The following is a 21621-nucleotide window of genomic DNA, read 5'->3' on the forward strand; positions in this document are numbered from 1 at the left end:
CCGATTGAGCAAACAGACCAGAGAGTCTCTGGTCTGGTGGCTTCGGTCCCCGATGCTCAGCCAGGGAAAGTCATTTCTGCCAATATATTGGACGATAGTGACCACGGATGCCAGTCTATCCGGATGGGGAGGAATTCTCGGTCAGTTATCTGTCCAGGGACTTTGGTCCCTGGAAGAATCCAGGTTGCCGATAAATGTATTGGAACTGAGAGCGATCAAACTTTGTCTGATTCACTGGACCGAGCAGCTCCAGGGCAGCCCGGTTCGGATCCAGTCGGACAACGCCACGGCCGTGGCTTATGTCAATCACCAGGGGGGCACCAAGAGTGTCCGAGCGGCCAAAGAAGTGGCTTACATTCTTCGCTGGGCGGAACGATTTGTTCCAGCTATCTCTGCGGTATTCATTCCGGGGGTGGAGAATTGGCAGGCAGATTATCTCAGCCGTCAGACTCTGGATCAGGGGGAATGGTCCCTCCATCCAGACGTTTTCCACCAGTTGTGCCTACGGTGGGGCACCCCAGATGTGGATCTGTTGGCATCACGATTCAACAGGAAAGTACAGAGATTCGTGGCTCGCTCCCGCGATCCTCTAGCAGAGACCGCAGACGCACTGATCGCCCCGTGGGGGCAATACCAGCTAATGTATGCCTTCCCTCCTCTCGGGTTACTGCCAAGACTTCTTCGCAGGATAGAGGAGGAAGGAATTCCAGTAATCCTGGTAGCTCCGGACTGGCCTCGCCGAGCTTGGTACGCCGACGTGGTCAGACTGTTGGCAGACGTCCCGTGGAGACTTCCTCTCAGGGAGGACCTACTGTCTCAGGGACCGATCTTCCATCCTGCTTTACGATCGCTGGCTTTAACGGCCTGGCTATTGAGACCCAGGTGCTGAAGGACAAGGGTTTGTCAGCTTCAGTTATTCCTACTCTAGTTAAAGCAAGGAAAGCGACTTCCAGAAAGATTTATCATCGTACATGGAAGTCCTACATTGCATGGTGTGAACCTCTGGGGTTCCGTCCACTGTCTTATTCGGTTAGTCGAATATTAGCTTTTCTGCAACAAGGGTTTGAGCAGAAACTGGCCTTGAGCACTATCAAGGGTCAGGTCTCAGCATTAGCTATCTTCTTTCAGAAGCCTTTGGCTACTCATTCCTTGGTGCGGAATTTCATCCAGGGGGTGCGACATCTGGCTCCGCCAGTGCGCGCGCCGTTACCACCCTGGGATCTTAATTTAGTATTGTCGGTTCTTCAGAAACCTCCCTTTGAAGATATTAGGGAGATTCCTCTACCTACGTTGTCCCAGAAGGTGGCCTTCTTGGTGGCTATCACTTCTGCACGCAGGGTGTCAGAACTGGCCGCTTTATCTTGTCGTATATCTTGTCGTACCACCCATATCTGGTGGTTCATAGAGAGAAGGTGGTTTATCTTGTCGTACCACCCATATCTGGTGGTTCATAGAGATAAGGTGGTTCTTCGTCCGAATCCATCCTTCCTACCAAAAGTGGTTTCAGAATTTCATCTGAATGAAGAAATTGTATTACCTTCCCTGTGTCCTAAGCCCAGTCATCCTCGGGAGTTTGCTTTACACTCCTTGGATGTGGTCCGGGCGATCAGGGTATACTTGAAAACGACAGATTCGTTTCGCAAGACGGATTCACTTTTTGTGATCCCGGATGGACCCAAAAAGGGGTTGCCTGCATCTGCCGCGACCATTTCCAAATGGATCAGACAGACGGTGGTACAGGCTTATTCTATTAAGGGTCGGGAGCCCCCGTTCCCTGTTAAGGCGCACTCCACTCGGGCACTTAGTGCGTCATGGGCCTTTCGCCATCAGGCGTCAGTGGTCCAGGTGTGCAAGGCGGCTACCTGGTCGTCGGTGCATACCTTTACAAAACATTATAAAGTTGATGTAATGGCATCGTCTGATGCCTCGTTTGGCCGCAAGGTTTTGCAGGCCGCCATTTGAGGAGACCAGTGGTCTACCTCGAGGGTTTTTTTCCGTTGGAATTTTTATTTGAGTCTCATTCTATGTTTATAATGAGCCTTTAAAACTTCTAGTTTGGCACCGGTTGTGCCTTCTAGATAGGATTTTGATTTCGGTCAATCCCACCCCTCATTTGTGGCACTGCTTCTGGATGTCCCAGTTCTTGTGAATCAAGAAGACTACGTCTGTCAATGAGCGACAGAGAAAATCGGATTTTTGTAAGATCTTACCGTAAAATCCTTTTCTCTTAAGCTCATTGACAGACGTAGTACCCGCCCCTCTATCATTGAGTTGGGTTGGGTTAAATTCTCTGTTGCTGCTTTGTGACAGAACTGATGCCTTGTAGCAGAGAGAGGGAGGATATACCCTCAGGGACTGCCCCTAAGGTGGAGCCAGAACGTTTTTTCTTTCTGCCTAGTCCTGCTCCTGCGGAGACAACATAACCCAGTTCTTGTGAATCAAGAAGACTACGTCTGTCAATGAGCTTAAGAGAAAAGGATTTTACGGTAAGATCTTACAAAAATCCGATTTTTGTGGAAAAAAAGGACACCAATTATATTTGGGTACAGCATCGCAACAACTGCGCAATTGTCAGTTAAAATACCAAAGTGCTGTATAAAAAATGGCCTGGTCATGAAGGGGGGGGTAAGCCTTCTGGGGCTGAAGTGGTTAAAGTAGAATTCCAGCCTAACATTACCTAGGCTTTTTTTTTAAAAAAAAAAAAAAAAACCTGACAGCATTGGAATTCATTTTTACATACCACCTCCTTTTTATCCATTGTCACATTATCAAGTCAAGCTCCAAGCATGCCACCTTCACCTGGAAGCATCTGTTTATTGAGTATTTGAATATTATTCTTATGATGTCCTGATCATGTTCTTTCACTCCAGAACCGATAATGCTAACTAGATCAGGCTAAAATCTGCAGACATCTACAGTAGCAGGAGGGCAAAGTCAAATTCTAATTGATGGGCAATGGCTATCATGCCATGTGTATAACTCTTTAATTAACCATGACATTTGTCTCTCCTTTTTACAGTGTCACATAATATTTTACATCATATGTTAATTAGAGACATTCCTTATCAGACCAAAGTACCTCCCAAGATAAAAAAATAGTCTGAAGTGGCAAATTCCACTAGCCAGCTGCTTTAAATCAATACTTGTTCCAGTAATATCTGGGAGGTTCATGCAACAGAAACCACAGTGGATGAGATAGCGGTTGTTTTGTTTTTCTTTTTTTATTGAAATCCACCTAAAGAGACCCCGTCACCAACTTAAAGTGGTAAAAGCTCAGCATTTTAAAAGGGTTACCACTTCTGTTGCGAAAAAAAAAATAGCAAATTGCGAAAAAAAAATAGCAAATAAAAAAATATATATGTAGCACCCTCCAAGGTAGGTGCTAGGTAAAGTATAGTGGGCCTTGTCTGCTGATCAGCATGGCCATGATTTTCAGCTAGGCTGGCATTTGTCCCCAAGTGTGCCTGTTGAGTTGGGGAGTCTCAACACTGTGTCCCAATGAGGGCTCTCATTGGGCAGTGGAGGAAACCTGCCCAATAGCACACCAGGGCTTGTATCCATCCTGGAAGGGCAGATTCTGCCGCAGAGCATTCTGGGAGGGGGTATAAGTCTGTGGGGAGCACATGACAGGTGGTCTTTGGCGGGAAGCAGAGTCCCAGGAGGGAGGGTACGGCTGTCTCTCCTCCTGTCAGGAAGAATTGGGTATCCCAGGCGGCTGGCCTGAGGGGATACAGGGCTGAGCTGAGCTGCAGGAAGGATTCAGTGTGCTGAGGACCAGCGGAGCTGTGGGGGTCGAGTTCCAGGAAAGTATTCTGAGTTGTGAGTACTGTGAACTGTCCCTGGGGGTCTGCCTAGTCAAAGGGGACCACTCCGGAGAAGGTCAGAGAGATCCAGTAGCTAGCTAGCCAGTGGAGAAATGGAGTAAAGGGGATGCCAGAGTTTAACCCTGAAGAGTAAAGGGGGTGCAAGCGGTTGGGCCCTGAAGTGTAAAGTATTAGTGTTGAAAGTTGCAGCAGTATCTACTAGAGGCCATCTTGGTCAGGAAGGACTGCAGGAAGCCGTGTCAAGGACTTTTGAGCTAAACAGAGTGTCAGAAGTCAGTTTTCAGTACAGTACAGCAAGTTAGCGATTTCAACTGCCAGCAAACGTTGGTCGGCATTCAGCTGGTGCCAAGACAGCGCTAGAATGCATTTTTTTCTTCAAAGTGTCCCGATTTGTACCTAGTTGAGCCAGAGGAGTATCCCACTCATTCCCTTCTCCATCCCCATATCAAATAAACAAAACAAACCAAAGATGCCGGACTGTTTATTGTCTCAGATCTCACACTTGGGCAATCAGCTTAAATGTGCTGTTGGTGTTACCGGTGACCATGGCAGACCCACATCAAGCCCAATGCCTGGAAATCCTGCTTCATATATTATAGCATATACAATTGTGATATAGTCCTATTTTAAATGACTTTTATTAAAAATTTCTTTTTAATTTGCAGAGCGTAGTTTTCTGTAAAATGCAATATGGTGGCCTGGAGGCGTTCTGTACACAGATGGTGTATAGAATGCCCGCCCCCCCCCCCCCCCCCCAGGATTTGTATTTTCCTGCTAATGTGATTAGCTTACTGATTTTCCCAGAAGTCTGCACTAGGATACGGTACAGTACAGAAGTCTGCACATATCTATAATATAACTGGATACTAATATCTATAGGTAAAGTTAATCCAGGGAATATTCAATTTCCTCTCTGGGGATCAGGAAGGGTTTTTCCCCTGTTGCAGCAAATTTGATCATTTTGCCTTTATCTGGATCATCTGTGGGTATAGTATTTTGTATAAGGGATTGTATGATTTTTTTTTTTTTTTTTTCTTTACCTTTTATTGGTTGAACTAGATGGACTTGTGTCTTTTTTTTATCAACCAGACTAACTATGTGGCTATGTAAGATCCAAATCCAAATTTGAGCACCCCTGCAACACAAATGTAATTTTTGATGAGATACTCCCAAAGGAAAATCGCATCTAAAGAGATGCAGTTCCTGCAAGTGCAGCAGCTGATTGATCATTTTTAAACCACTCCCATACAGATTGGACACAGACAAACAAACAACTATTTCTTCAGAATAACAAAAGGTAGGAATCTGCAACAAAGTTTGTTAAAATCCCTGCAATGTACAGAGATCACCCAGAGGGGAATGAGTTTTTTTCTCAACAAGAGTTACTCATTTAGGCTTTTTTTGCCACTTTTCCTTTCAATAATTGCTTTCTATTTGCTTGCAACTTGCTTTTAAACTGGAGAAGTAATTTGACTACGCCAGGAAGAGTAAAGTCTGTAGAACAATCCCCTCTTGCATGTCATAGCCCTCTCCTCTTCTTTCTGGGAGTGCCTAATTACTGCCTGTGCTGACCAAGCCCCTCCACCCCACCCCTCACCCGCATAAGTAACCTATGTACCTGCCAGGCTCTGAGTTGGCTGGGACTAATGACATTACATCCAAGATGATGACGCACTGGAGTAGCCTCAGGTCTTTTGGACAGCTACACAGAGGAGGTTTTTACAGGTAAATAACATGCATTAAGGCCCCTTTCACATTTGTGCAACTTGTCATGCAACTTTAGACATCAGAATTGCACGACATGTCGTTCCCCATGTTTTCAATTGATGCCCATTCATATATGTGCAACCTAAAGTTGCAGCACCTTCAAAGCAGTTCATGCACTACTTTCGTCTGACTTTCATGCAACTTGAGGGCCATAGCAAGTTTATGACTTTTATGGACTTTCTTGGATATTTTACCTGGTGTACATGTTTCTTAGACATGTGTTCATGCTGAAATGTCAGCATGACATTTAAGGTTTAGGCTCCAGTCACACTTGTACGACTCCAAAGTTGTGCTGACTTTGGAGTGCAACTTTGATGCAGCTTTGGATGGGTGCAACTTGGATACGACTTTGGCTTTGACCAGTGATAATGGACAACTGTTGCACAACTGTTGCATTGTATACCATTCAGGTACAACTTTCATGCAACTTTTGAGGGTTAACATTGAAGTCTGTGGCCTTCAAGTTGCATGAAAGTCAGATGAAAGTAGCGCAGGAGCTACTTTTGAAGTTGCTGTAACTTTAAGCCCCTATCACACTTTTGTGACTTGTCCTGCGACTTTGGACTGCAAACTAGCATGAAAAGTCGTACCCCATGAATTAGTACCGTTCATTTTTGTGAGACTTCAAAGTATTCTCTGCACTACTTTGGTCCGACTTTGATGCGACTTGAGGTCCATAGACCTCAATATTACACAGGAATTGCTTCAAGTCCAGTCAAAGTTTTGTCAAAATTGCTGCAAAGTTGCACGACTTTCAGGTCGCTCAAGTGTGAAAGGGGCCTTAATCGCACCTATATGAATGGTTATCATTGGAAAACATGGGGAACGACTTGTCATGCGACTTTGATGTCTAAAGTTGCATGGTAAGTCACACAAGTGTAAATGGAGCCTTAAAGTAAAGTTCTAGTAAAAGCTTGTTTTCTTTTGTCAAGCAAAAGGACAGCTGGCAACTCTGTAAATCTTCCAATTCTTTATTGTCACACCTCAGTCCTGAGCCTCCTCTTCTCAGGTCCTTCTGCTGGCGCCAACCCCCCCTCCCCTCTCCCCGCCGAGTGCCCCTATAGTATGCTGCGTGCTCGCTCCTGAGCCCTGTTCTAAGTGTCCTTAAGACACACAGAGCGGGACTTGGCTCCACTCTCTCCCCATTGGCTCTAAATGACAGCAGCAAGAGCCAATGGCTCCTGCTGCTGTATCTGAGCCAATCAGGAGTGAGAGACCCAAAAGAGCCAAGGCTCTCATGCACATCATTAGATTGAGATTGGGCTCAGGTCTGTATTGGGGGGGGGGGGGGGGTATGGCGGAGCTGCATGCAGAACGTTGCCATTTACAACCACTTTAAATTCTCCTTCAGAAAGATTTTCCAAAATCCCCCTATGTGATTCTTTAACCTCTGAATAGTACATAACAGTGGTCCTCCAGTTGTAAATGGTGCACACCTTCCCATTACATAGTTACATAGTTAGTGAGGTTGAAAAAAGACATCAGTCCATCCAGTTCAACCTATGATGTGTGTGTGTTTGCTGTTAACCGTACATTGTATACCCCTGTATGTTGTGGTCTCTAAGGTGCCCATCTAATAGTTTTTTGAAACTATCAATGCTCCCTGCTGATACGACGGTTTGCGGAAGAGAATTCCACATCCTTACCGCTCTTACAGTGAAGAACCCCCTGCGTATTTTAAGGTTAAACCGCCTTTCCTCTAGTTTTAGTGAGTGGCCACGTGTCTTATTGTATCTCCTTTCTCTGAATAGTTTGTTCCTTATGCTAGGGTTGCCAGTACAGTTTTTGTACATTGATATCATATCACCCCTCAATCGTCTCTTCTCCAGAGAGAATAAGTTCAGTGCTTGTAGTCTTTCCTCATAGCTGATGCCCTCCATTCCCCTAATTATTTTTGTTGCCCTTCTCTGGACTCTCTCCAGTTCCAGCACATCCTTCCTGAGGACCGGTGCCCAGAACTGGACGGAATACTCCAGATGTGGCCGGACCAGAGTCTTGTAGAGCGGGAGAATAATCTCTTTATTTCTGGAGTGAATCCCCTTTTTTCTACATCCCAGTATTCTGTTGGCTTTGCTTGCAGCGGCTTGGCATTGCATGCCACTGCCAAGCCTGTTGTCTTCCAGTACCCCCAGGTCCTTTTCCATCCTAGACTCACCCAGAGGTTCCCCCCTAGTGAGTAGCTTGCTTTCTGGTTTCTGGCACCCAAGTGCATTACTTTACATTTTTCAACATTAAACCTCATCTGCCATGTAGTTGCCCACCCCATTATTTTGTTACAAATGCAGTTGTTGGGGGAACTCTCCACAAAATATTCTGGCCCATCATCCCCTTTTGTCCTGCCATTTACAGGATGGGCTAAACCTTACAGTAATGCATTCTCTAGCGTCTCCTCCAAGCCATTCAAACTGTGTGTATGCACAGTGCACTCTCCCCACTCCAGTTGTGCTCAGTAGCTGCCATTCATGGCTATTCAAACTCAGCGCATGCACGGTTTCCTTCTCTAGCTGAGCTCAGATTGAGCCCTTCCAACAGCTGCATCTGTAATGGGAAGGTGGGCACCATTTACAACCGGCGTGCTTATGTACTGTTCAGAGGTTATAGAATTGTATAAGGGTTTTTTTGGAAAAGTTCCTGAAGTTGAACTTACACTTTAAAATGCTGATAGCGACTTTCCTTGACTTTGCGCTTGTCCCATGCCCCCACTTTTGGTTAATGAATCTGTCCATCTTAATGACCAACCAATGATGGGAGGAGGGAGGGAAGAGGGTCATGCACAACTTTTGGGAAGGTGGCTGGCTGCATTTTATATGCAGTGCTGATATCTAGGCAGGGCAAAGAGTTAGAGACACTGTCATCAGGTGACACTTTGCAGGATGCTCAGATCCATCAAATATTTGGCATTATCACTTTCTGATGCTGTCCTTGCGATAGCAAGGCCTTGCATTGCCCCTGATGCTACCCAGATGTCTAGCTGCAACCCGTGAAGCTTCCAACACCTAAATCTGTGTGTGGGCAAGTACCTGTACATTATCAATGAGAGCAGTGAGAGCTGATGCTCTCCACAGGCAGCCTGTTCTCTGCTGTCACTCAAAGCATGCTGGAGGGATGGCCAGGCTGTCCAGAAGTGTCAGAGGTTGCAGAAAACTACATTGCTCTTACTGATAAAAGGCATAATGAAGTGCTATGCTATGGCAGCATCAGTAAGTGATTGCTGTAGACGTTTTATTTATGTGCTGAAACATGCTGAAAAGACTTTCTTGATGGCAGTGTCTCTTTAAAAGGTTATCTGTACAAAAATCAGAAAATAACTTTCTTTAAGCTACGTTTCCATTAGTGTGACTCTGACGTCATGCGATTTAGAGTGCGACTTTGATGCAACTTTGAGTGCAGTTTTGATCTGACTTTACACTCTCTGACTTGGTTACATAGTTAGTCAGGTTGGAAAAAGACACAAGTTCATCTGGCACAACCAATAAAAAACAGTAAAGAAAACCCAACCATACAATCCCATATACACAATCCTATACCCGCAGTTGATCCAGAGGAAGGTGAAAAAAACCTCAGCAAAGCATGATCCAATTTGCTACCGCAGGGGAAAAAATTCCTTCCTGATACCCCGAGAGGATATTCCCTGGATCAACTTTACCTATAAATATTCGTACCCATTTATTTTATGTACACCTAGGAATGAATCCAGGTCTTTTTTTTAAAGCAATCTACTGAGCTGGCCAGAACCACCTCTGGAGGGAGTCTATTCCACATTTTCACAGCTCTTACAGTGAAGAAACCTTTCCGTGTTTGGAGACGAAATCTGTTTTCCTCTAGACGTAAATAGTGTTGACCTTAAAGTGAATAACTCAACACCAAGTTCACTATATGGACCCCTTATGTATTTATACATGTTGATCATACCCCCCCCCCCCTTAATCTCCTCTTCTCAAGATTCAGCTGAGCTCCTCCATGTCTCTTATCAGTTTGGTTGCCCTTCTTTGCCCTTCTCTGCACTTTCTCCAGTTCCCCGATATCCTTTTTGAGAACTGGTGCCAAAAACTGAACTGCATGTTCCAGATGAGGTCTTACTAATGATTTGTACAGGAGCAAAATGATATCTCGCTCTCTGGAGTCCATGCCTCTGTGAATACGAGAAAGGATTTTGCTTGCTTTGTAAACCGCAGCTTGGCATTGCATGCTATTATTAAGCTTCGGGTCTATCAGAACACCCAGATCCTTCTCCGCTATGGATTCCCCCAGTTCTACTCCCCCCTAGTATGTATGCTGCATGCATATTTTTAGCCCCCATAACTTTACATTTATCAACAATAAACCTCATTTGCCACATAGTTGCCCAAAAGTTGCATCAAAGTAGTGCAGGCACCTTTTCAGAGTCGCTGCAACTTTAAGCCACATAGATTGGAACGGGTGCCATTGAAATCAATAGGATGTGACTTGTCATGCGACTTTGGACACAAAAAGCCACACTACAAGTCGCACTAGTGGAAATGGAGCCTTAAAGTCATACAATTCCTTTTCTAACTGTAACTTCACCCCAGGTATACTTTTTAAGTTCTTTTTATGTAAGACACTAAAAGAAGTAGATGCATAGAAGTTTGCTTTGTAGGAGTTGTGTCTGGCTCTGTGTTAGCACTTCCCTGCTGAGACTCGGTGAAGATGACAGCTTCGGTGGAGAGCAGCACATAAATCAATGCTACTGAATGTCTTCCACAAGAGTTATAGCAGTTTGCATAGACACTCTGTCTCAGGGCTGGGCAAGGAATGTTAATTGTTTGATATTTCCTGCCAGAAAACACTCAGACTAAGATTATACTTCCTAAAAGTGGGGTACACACTATAGGAAAATTAGACGAACGATCGTCCAGTTTTCCTCGATATTTCACAGAAATCCAGAATGGGGGATGGACATAATGTACAGAAATTCTTATGCGCCAAAGGCTTTTTTTTTTTCTGATCATGCACAGTCTTTCGTAACTGATTTTTCTTGTACAGAAACCGTACACATTAAATCAAAATTGTTCGTTCTGTTCACGTACGAGAAAAATGTTGGAGTTTGTTGAGCGATCGTGCCTCATACGGAATTTTTCTTCCGATTTTCTCATAGTGTGTACTCAGCTTAAAAGTGTGTATAGCTATACAGTTCTGGGGATGCAATCCATGAATTATGCCTTATTGTTTTATTACTGAGCTAATGTGGTATAGAGTAATATTAACTTTGTTTATAGGCATTTCAAGCATTTTTTGTACTTTCTTGAAATTTAAAATACCATACAACAGAATAGAAATACTTTTCTGTTATTTTATTTTTATTTTTTATTGTTTTAGGCAGATTATAAAAATTGAAACCCACTCGCGTTTGGTGATGTATACTCATTCCTCTGTTACTCCTCAGATTAACTTTATTTCCTCCAGTTGACCAGGAGGTGGCGCAGCCTCCCTGCACAATGGACAATGTCTTTGCTACTTAGATGCTGCCTGAAAATCTAACTTTAAAAGACTGCTCAGTGTGATTGGAAATGTTGATGGATAAAGTTTAGTAGTGCAAACCCAATATAATAACTATCATTTTTTACCAGGGCACAAATTATATTTAAAATAAATGCACACATAATGTTATGATATCTATTTTTAAAAAATATTCCATACACATTCACAACATAAGGGCGCTGTAATCTATTATTCATGAAGTTGTTTCTTATTGTGTTTTTTTTTTTTTTTGCCTTCTTGTAATGTCCTCCCATGAGTTCCTCTCCTTTTCTCCCTTACTCCTGTTTGTTTGAAGTGGGCAATGCATGTTAGTTGTAGTCATGTGCACTGCTTTATGCACACTACAAGTGCAATAGTACCCAGTCCATCTCAAGAGCAAGCGAGACAGGGTGGCTGTGTTCCTGCATCCAGTGGGAGCATAGAGAACAAACATAGCCACCCTTTTTAACAGGGAATCAAATCACAGCAGCAAAAAAGGCATTTGGAGGAGGCTGAGAGCAATAAAAGGGTGTTTGGTTGTTTGTTTTTTTTTAATATAAAGTAGAATTCCAGGCAAAATCTAGTCACTCTTCAAAATGCTCTCAGGAGGAGGGAGCACCAACATCGGATGGGCCATAAGATTCTCTGAGTGATGTCACAGCTCCCAAGCATTCATAGCCAATGGGGTTGATATACTAAAATTAGAGAGCAGAATTTGGTGCAGCTGTGCATGGTAGCCAATAAGATTCTAACTTCAGCTTGTTTAAGCTTTGACCAAAAAACCTGGAAGCTGATGTTCTATGCAGAGCTGCACCAGATTTTGCACTCTCCCATTTTAGTTAATCAACCCCACTGTCAAGTGCTTTCTCCTCTACTCTGCAGCCAGCGCTGATTGACACAGATCAAGTGATCAAGGTGGGCTGAAATAATTTTTTCTTTTTGAACCAGAGTTAGTTTAACCACTTCCTGCCCGCCGTATGCAAAATGACAGCCGCAGGGTGGTTGTATTATCCTTACTGGGTGTCATATGACGTCCAGCAGGATAAGCCGCTCGTGCGCGCCCCTTGGGGATGTGCAGCGTGTTGATCGGTGGTGTGGTGTGTCGATCCGACAAACCGTATCTCCGATCTAGGTAAAGAGCCTAGGACGTAAGATTTTTACCACTTGATCAGCTGTGTCTAATCACAGGAAGTGCAGTTTATTGGCTTTTGGCTTTCCTCAATTCATGCTGACAAGGCACAGGGGAGATGTGATCGGTGGCTTTCCTGATGGGGGGGGGGGGGTCTGTGCTGATAATCAGTGCAGACCCATCAGCGATGTCTGCTAGTAATGCTCACCTGTACCCATAAAGGATGCCAATCAGTGCCCACCTGTACCCAAAAAGGATGCCAATCAGTGGCCATTAGTAATGCCTGTCAGTGCCGTCTCATCAGTTGCATCTATCAGTGCACATCATTGCCCATCTGTGCGGCCTGTTTGGTGCCCGTCAGGCAGTTGCGTCATTTCGCGGGACAGAGCCAACCTGCAGCAGTATATGTACTGCTGGCGGTCGGCAAGTGATTAAAATGCACCGCTGTGAAAACACACATCCAAAGAGTGTATCTTCTGTTCTCCAAAATAAAACACCACTATGTAAAAAGCCAACCTCCACCCACAGAAACACGCAGAAACATGTAAATTTAAAGTAGAATTCCAGGCTATTACTAACTAAGCTTAAATCTGCTTCCCACCCCCTTCTAACTCCTATAATAACTGCTCTGTAGGAAGATGTTTATATTTACCTTATCTGAGGGTGCTTCGGTCCATTCACGTGATCTCCCTATCGTCTGGCTTCAGGAGTGAGGGGAGAGCAGTGACCACAGCTGCAACCTGGGTGGTGATGTCACCCAAAGGCTTTCTATGGGGCAATCGTTGATGGCTGTCCTTCCTCTCTCCAAATGCCGCCACTGGGAGCCAATCACAGACCCTTTCTTCTACAGGGTAGTTAGTATAGGATTTAGCAGAGGGGTGAGAGCAGTTTTAAGTTTAGTCAGTAATTGCCTGGATTTCCACTTTAAGCTTGATAAACTCTCAAATAACTTGTCCTTTCCCCCAAGCCAGACCTCCAAATATGTCTCTTTACATATTACTCTTCAATGGCCAATATTTTCCATGATCGAGAAAAGATAAAAGGACTCTCTCCTTACTTGCGGTTTAATGAAAAGGCAAAGCCACATTGCACATTTTTAACATAAAAAAACGAGCATGAATCAATGTCCATACTCCATTAAATTGCTCTTATTGATCAGATCATGTAAGATAACAAAAGCACCTTGAGGAAACCCATGCAAATTAGGGGAGGGCATACAAACTCAATGCAGCTAATATCCCTTTAGCCAACCACTCATGTATGTGAGGTTACAGATCATTGGTACACTATAAACACCAGCACTAAATGAGTACTGATCAAAGGGAGTGATTAATTTCAGTGTTCTGGGTAAACTACTGCCATGGACAAATGTCCTAGTGTCTAAACAATGTCACAGGAATAGCTTCCCCTAAGTGCAGTTGTTTCCCAGCCGCTGATATGTTAAGAAAAGAAATGCATTGCGTTAGCGCAAATGCCTATTTCCTCTGGCTTTAAAGCATTTGTTACCCCAACATTTCATATTCCTGATATGTGCCTGCTGTACCATGTACTTGTATGAAAAAGTATCCTGTTCCCTTTGTATTGCTTCCTTTGTGTTACATCCCTGGTATTCCTTTCAGTCCCTCTGCTTTCCGATTAAAACCTGATCACACTAAGCAGGAGAGCAAAGCGTGATCAGTTCTTTAGCTGGGCTGGGAACCCAGCCTGATTTCCTCCAATGATCAGACTTGTTCTGACACGCCCATGTGTGTCCAGCTGCTTCTCCTCCCCCAGCTCCTATGCAGCTGAGAACAGAGAGAAGGTGATCACTTATAAAAAAAGGAGATCTGTATATACAGTATCTCACAAAAGTGAGTACACCCCTCACATTTATGTAAATATTTTATTATATCTTTTCATGTGACAACACTGCAACTCTGACACTTTGCTACAATGTATAGTAGTGAGTGTACAGCTTGTATAACAGTGTAAATTTGCTGTCCTCTCAAAATAACTCAACACGCAGCCATTAATGTCTAAACCAAAAATTGTATGTAGGGGGTGAAGGCATGTGCTGGTCTACACACAGAAAGGGTGCAGTCCAAGCATCAGGCCATGGGGGTTTAAATGTGCCACATATACTAACAGAAGAAAATTATTTTCACACTTCCAAACCATGTAAAAGGTAATAAATATAATTTTATTAGGTTAATGTTGACAACAATAGAACGTGTAAGAGTTGAGTGTGGTACAGCAGTCATAAATACATATTATTACATTACATAGAGCCCCAAAGTGTCCGGGCTACATAGATAGAATGAAGAGCTATGTTCCAGTTCTTCATTCTATCTATGTAGCCCGGACACTTTGGGGCTCTATGTAATGTAATAATATGTATTTATGACTGCTGTACCACACTCAACTCTTACACGTTCTATTGTTGTCAACATTAACCTAATAAAATTATATTTATTACCTTTTACATGGTTTGGAAGTGTGAAAATAATTTTCTTCTGTTAGTATATGTGGCACATTTAAACCCCCTAGGCCTGATGCTTGGACTGCACCCTTTCTGTGTGTAGACCAGCACATGCCTTCACCCCCTACATACAATTTTTGCTCTTCTTGGGGGAGGTGCCAATAGACGTTTACTTAAATAACCACTGTGTCCCCCACCACAATTCCTAATGTCTAAACCACTGGCAACAAAAGTGAGCACACCCCTAAGTGAAAATGTCCAAACTGGGCCCATAAAGATGGACCATCGCGGTTTAACCACTTGCCAACTGCCGCCTGACTATATACGGCGGCAGTCAGCCCCTCACAGGCAAAGTGACGAAGGGGTTCGTCACTAACCTGTGAGGCTCTGGGGAGCGAGCGCGCGCCGCCCGATGCGCGCTCCCGCGAGGTCACGGACCCCCCACCCCCACGCGTGTGCCCGGCGGACCCGATGTCCGCCGGGCACTCGCGATCGTCCGTTACACCGGGAGTAAGGCAGACGGCTAATGTAAACAAAGCCACTGATGACGTCCTACGTATGACGAAACCGGTCGGGCCAGCGCGACATTGGACGTGACGAGACCACGCCCCCACCAGCCGGCTTCCTTGTTAGAACAGCGTGCTTAGAGACGCCGCTGTGCTCCTTACTACTTACTTCATGCGGTTTGATATCTGCTAAAATGTGAGTGTATCTGCTTGCTTTTAATAAATACAGTGCTTTTAAACGGTATCCCACTATGTCCCTGTCACCATTTTTTATATGCCATCGGTTGCCATTTGAATGCTGAGTACCCATTGCTTTACACTGGAGGAAGAGACATCTGGTGGAGCTTTCTGGTATTACATCTTGCCTGTATGGTCTATCCCAGTGTTTCTCAACTCCGGTCCTCAGGGCACACTAACAGGCCAGATTTTAAGTATTACCTTGGGGAGATGCAGACTAGAATACTGCAATCACTGAGCAGCAAATGATATCACCTGTGATGTATTTCAGTTTTCTTGCAATCCTGGCCTGTTAGTGTGCCCTGAGGACCGCAGTTGAGAAACCCTGGTCTATCCATTCATTTGGTTGACCCATAAACTCTGGTAAGCTGCTGGTTTGCTTACTTGGTGATTCCTTTTTTCTCCTGGTGCATTCTATTTCTCTCTCATTTCATCTATATCTCCTGGGATTCATTTGCTGAGATTTTTTTGGCTCTCTCGGCTTTCCTTGGCACCCTTATATCAGTTTTTTTCACACTTGTGGTAAATACTTTTTTAATATTGCTACATACAGTATTACATTATGTCTCTGTTGTCCTTCCTTTATTTATGACACCGTTTGCTGCTTAACTGCTGAGTATATATCGTGTACATTGGAGGAGAGACATCGGGAGGAATTGTTTCTACTATACCAACGTATTTAGGTCTATCCATTCATTTGGGTGACCCACACATTCTGGTAAGCCTTGAATCTGCCTATTTGATGAACCTTTTTCTAGCATGACGTCCTACTTTTTATTATTTCATCCTTGATACGGAGACCTACCTGCCAGGATCTGTGGTGCTTCTCCCCCCTTTTTTTTGGATTTTCTTTGGCACTATATATTTGTGGATTTCACAACTTGTTCTTCTTTGGACAATATTTTGTCACAAATTTATGTTGGATATTCACGCATATTACATTTCATTTGATTTTTTGGACTATATTCATGTATCACGATTGTTAATTTAGTTTTATATCTGTTTTTCTTAGATATAATTATTTTAGTTAGCGCTACACATATTCCAATTTCTGTACCTTTGGGATTTTTTCTATGAGTCCTATGTGTGCTACTTTCCTGTTAATCATTACACATTATCCTATTTATATTTATCACTTTTAGCGCTGAAATTCCCACCATTCCCAATCAATGGTTTGTTGCTGCTTGCTTAGCCACTATATCCGCCAAGTGGTTCCCTCTGGCTTCTTGAGAATTCAGTCTGCCATGTGCTTTAACATTCAAGACAACCACTTATTCATGCAGGAATAGTGCAGCCATTAAATCCTTGATTGCTGGGCCATGTTTCATCAGTGTTCTGGCCGCTGTCAGGAACCCTCTAGCCACCTGTGTGGCACTTGCCTCCTTCGTCTGCATATCTGGAGTATTATAGGGGTCTTCTTCACCTTCTCCTTCTTGTCCTTCCTGTCCTTCTCCTTCTTATCCCCCCTCGAAAAAATGGCAGAAGTATGGCCAGCTTGAGAGTGACACCTTTGGAGGGACACATTGTCCGGGATGAGTAGAGCACACGTTGGGAGCCAGCAATGTCTTGCGGTGCCAGAAGAAGCGGGGGGTGTGCTAAAACGAGGTCTGAAGTTTCGACCAGCAGCGTATGGACTGCGATAACAGCTTAAACAGGAAGGGCCACCCCTAGCCACGGGGTCCAAGCAGCTAGAATAGTACCCAATCGGTCTGAGCCTGTTGCCATGGGCCTCAACCAGTGCTCTTGTGGCATGTCACTCTCTCTCCGAGACAAATAGCTTGAAAGGCTTCTCATAGTTCCAAAGGTCGAGGGCGGGGACCAGGGACAGAATTTCTTTCAGAAGTTCAAAGTTGATGAGGGCTTTTGGGGATAGTAGGGAATGATCTGTCTTCAGGGCATCATACAGGGGTCGCATCAGTAGGGATGCATCGGGAATCCAGGAACGGCAGTAGGAGATCAGTCCCAGCAAGGATGGAGAGATGGGATCGAGGGATCTCTGACCCATTGACACTGGAATGGCCTTGATTGCGGCGACTTGTTCTTGGGTAAGATGTCGTGTGCCTTCTGAGATGCAGTGACCAAGAAAGAGCACTGTGCCTTTGCACCACTGGATCTTGTGTTTTGTGGCTTTGCAGTCTTGTTCGGCCAAGTAGCAAAGGAGGCTCTCGGAGCGAGTTGATGCCTCTTCTTGGGTGGTGTCCGCACAAAGCAAGAGATCATCCACATTAATCTAAAATTAGGAAGGGGCAGATATAATCTCGGACTGTTCTGGTCCCATCTGGGGTGCCAAAATGTTTTGGATTGGGACCTGAACAGTCTGAGATTATATCTGTCCCTTCCTAATTTTATATTAATGTGCACATACAGAGAATAAATCATACACAGTCAAAATAGTTTGTTCTAATTTATTAGTTCCTCTTTTGTCTTTATAAAAACTCAAAGTCATTTCCAGGAAATAGTCATATATAATATGTATAAGGTGGTGACTGGATGATTGGAGTATCTATGTGTTTTCCTTCCAGGACATGACAAGGTCTTATTTTGGGTGTAGTGTCCCTGTTTAGGCGCCATCTTGCTTCCACGAAGGGAGGGGTGATCTAGCTGCATTTTGAGTAAGGTAGTAAATCTCAGCAGTAATATATATATATATATATATATATATATATATATATATATATATATATATATATATATATATATATATATATATATAAAATTATATACATAAGGTATGCACCATAAGGTGAAATAGGCATTTAACTAATATAACCATTATTACATCCATTACAGACCAAAGAAGTTAAATGCACGTGCTCAGGGTCATATCCAGAGGTTGTCTTTGGGAAATAGACATATGAGTGCTGCCAGCATTGCTGCAGCGATTGAAGGGGTGTGGGGTCAGCCTGTCAGTGCTCAGACCATATGCTGCACACTGCATCAAATTGGTCTGCATGGCCGTCATCCCAGAAGGAAGCCTCTTCTAAAGATGATGCACAAGAAAGCCCGTAAACAGTTTGCTGAAGACATACAGACTAAGGACATGGAGTACTGTCCTGATAATGTCCTGTGGTCTGATGAGACCAAGATAAACTTATTTGGTTTAGATGGTGCCAAGCGTGTGTGGAGGCAACCAGGTGAAGAATATAAAGACAAGTGTGCCTTGCCTACAGTCGAGCATGGTGGTGGGATTGTCATAATCTGGGGCTGCATAAGTGCTTCTGGCACTGGGGAGCTACAGTTCATTGAGGGAACCATGAATGCCAACATGTACTGTGACATACTGAAGCAGAGAGCATGATCCCCCTGCCTTCGGAGACAGGGCCGCAGGGTAGTATTCCATCATGATTAGGACCAAAAACACACCTCCAAGTTGACCACTGCCTTGCTGAGAAGCTGAGGGTAAAGGTGATAGACTGGCCATTAATGTCTGCAGACCTAAACCCTTTTGAGCATCTGTGGGGCATCCTCAAACGGAAGGTGGAGGAGCGCAAGGTCTCTCACATCCACCAGCTCCGTGGTGATGTCCTGGAGGAGTGGAGGAGTACTCCAGTGGCAACTTGTGAAGCTCTGGTGAACTCCATTCCCAAGAGGGTTAGGGCAGTGCTGGAAAATAATGGTGGCCACACAAAATATTGACACTTTGGGCCCAATTTTGACATTTTCACCTATTGTAGCGAAGTGTCATTTCTTCAGTGTTGTCACATGAAAAGATATAATAAAATATTTACAAAAATGTGAGGGTGTACTCACTTTTGTGAGATTGTGTGTGTGTGTATATGTATGTATGTGTGTGTGTGTGTATATATATATATATATATATATATATATATATATATATATATATATATATATATATATATATATATATATATATATAATATAATATAATATAATATAATATAATATAATATAATTTTTTTTTTTTTAATATATACACAAATGTTTTGCCTTTTTTAATTTTTATTTCAAACTGACTGGGTTGTTTTACAAGTGAATGCTGTGTTGTTTTGAGTAGTAAAATAAGTGTGTTATTTTTCCAGGGATGGACTGTTAATGAGAACTAAGTCAGAAGATATATTGTCTCAGCTCTCGGTTAACCTCATAGGACCGATACATGCATGTAAAGTTGCACTGCGAAGCATGGTCCAGCAGCAGAGTGGCGCTATTGTCAATATAGGTAACTGGGTTCTGAATAATATGACTGTGATTGCAGCATGCTACTGCAGGCAAAGTAACACATTTACATCATTAATACTTTCTGAAAAGTGTAGATTAAAATGTTTGAGGAGTGAGGAGAATACCCCTTTTAGACAGTTGTTCTTATTGGCTGACTTCCTCTCACCTCTTGTTGTGGGGGCAACCCTAAAATTTTGAATTTATCCTCACTTGAATCTAGGATCTAACCCCCCCCCCCCTTTTTCAAACAAAAATGTTTTGCCTTTAAAAAAAGGCTGTTGCTAATAGCAACCAATCGGGCTTTATTTTCCATGGTCTAATTTGCATTTAAAATATGAACTCTAATGAGTTCTTATGGGAATCCTCTAAAGTTGTTCTGCATCAGTTTGTAGAAATTAACTCAACTGTATTATCTTGACATAACTAAAGAACTAGAGTATATGTGCTGCTCCATAGTATATAAAACACTCGAGAATTTTTTTTTTTTAAACCCCTGAAGGCACACCTATTGTTTTGGTTTGTTTGATTTTTTTTTTACCCCCGAAGCACACCTATTGTTTTGGACCGTATTTTACTGTTTTTTACAACGTTCGAACTGTAGGTCCTATGAAGAAAAGAGCTTGCTGTGTTTCAGTCCTTCAGGTATGTAAGTGTCACTTGCAATGCACCCAAATGTAACCTTTGACGGAATGAACAAAAGATGGAGTTGGGGCAATTGGCAGGTTATCAAAAATTATTGATCGCAAAGCTTAGTATTTGAATTTGGATTATAACTTTCCAGTAGCTTTGCTCTGGGTCTAGCTGATATTTATTTATTTTTTTAAGCCCCGATGAAAGGGGGGGGGTTGCTGGGCCCTGAAACACATTGGGGTACGTTTACTAAAACTGGTGCTGCTGTTCATGGTAGCCAATCAGCTTCTAACCTCAGCTTGTTCAATTCCGCTTTGGCAATAAAACCTGGAAGCTGGTGTGGTTTATAGTGCATCCAGGAAGTATTCACAGCGCTTCACTTTTTCAACGTTTTCTTCTGTTACAGCCTTGTTCCAAAATTGATTCAATTGATTATTTTCCTCATAATTCTACAAACAATACCCCATAATGACATCGTGAAAGAAGTTTGTTTGAAATCTTTGCAAATTTATTAAAAATGAAGAAAAACCAAAATAAAATCACATGTACATAAGTATATACAGCCTTTGCTTAATACTTTGTTGAAGCAACTTTGGCACCAATTACAGCCTAAAGTCTATTTGAGCATGATGATACAAGCTTGGCACACCTATTTGTAGGCAGTTTCTCCTATTCTTCTTTACAAGACCTCTCAAACTCCATTAAGTTGGATGGGGAGTCGGAGCACAGCCATTTTTAGATCTCTCTAGAGATGTTCAATCCAGTTCAAGTCTGGGCTCTGGCTGGGCCACTCAAGGACATTCACAGAGTTGTCCCATAGCCACTCCTTTGTTATCTTGGCTGTGTGCTTAGGGTTGTTTCCCTGTTGCAAGATGAACCTACGCCCCAGTCTGAGGTCCAGAGTGCTCTGGAGCAGGTTTTCTTCAAGGATGTCCCTGTACTTTGTTGCATTCATCTTTCTCTCATTTCTGACTAGTCTCCCAGTTCCTGCTGCTGAAAAACACCACCACAGCATGATGCTGCCATCACCATGCTTCACTGTAGGAATGGTATTGGCCAGTTAATGAGCAGTGCCTAGTTTCCTGCAGACCTAATGCTTGCCATTCAGACCAACAAATCCAGTCTTTGTTTCATTAGACCAGAGAAGTTTGTTTCTCGTTGTCTGAGAGTCCTCCAGGCGAGCTGTCATGTGCCTTTTACTGAGGCGTGGCTTCCATCTGGCCGCTCTACCATACAGCCCTGATTGGTGGAGTGCTTCAGAGATGGTAGTTCCTCTGGAAGGTTCTCCTCTCTCCACAAACGCTGGAGCCTTGTCTGGGTGACCATCGGGTTCTTGGTCACCTCCCTGACTAAGCCTCTTCTCCCCCGATCGCTCAGTTTGGTTAGGCGGCCCGCTCTAGGAAGAGTCCTGGTGGT

The 21621-nt window shown here is 43.5% G+C and overlaps 1 protein-coding gene across 1 annotated transcript in view; it reads left to right on the forward strand.

Moving 5' to 3' along the window:
* Window positions 1-21621, forward strand: part of CBR4 (carbonyl reductase 4) — a 62021-nt gene that overhangs the window by 28458 nt on the left and 11942 nt on the right. Inside the window, exon 4 of the mRNA XM_082252343.1 lies at window positions 19440-19576. Within this exon, the coding sequence (XP_082108469.1) occupies window positions 19440-19576 (137 nt within the window). The remainder of the gene's footprint in view (window positions 1-19439; window positions 19577-21621) is intronic.

Source organism: Pelophylax lessonae (assembly GCF_965119305.1).
Source record: "Pelophylax lessonae genome assembly, chromosome: 1".
NCBI lineage: Eukaryota > Metazoa > Chordata > Amphibia > Anura > Ranidae > Pelophylax > Pelophylax lessonae.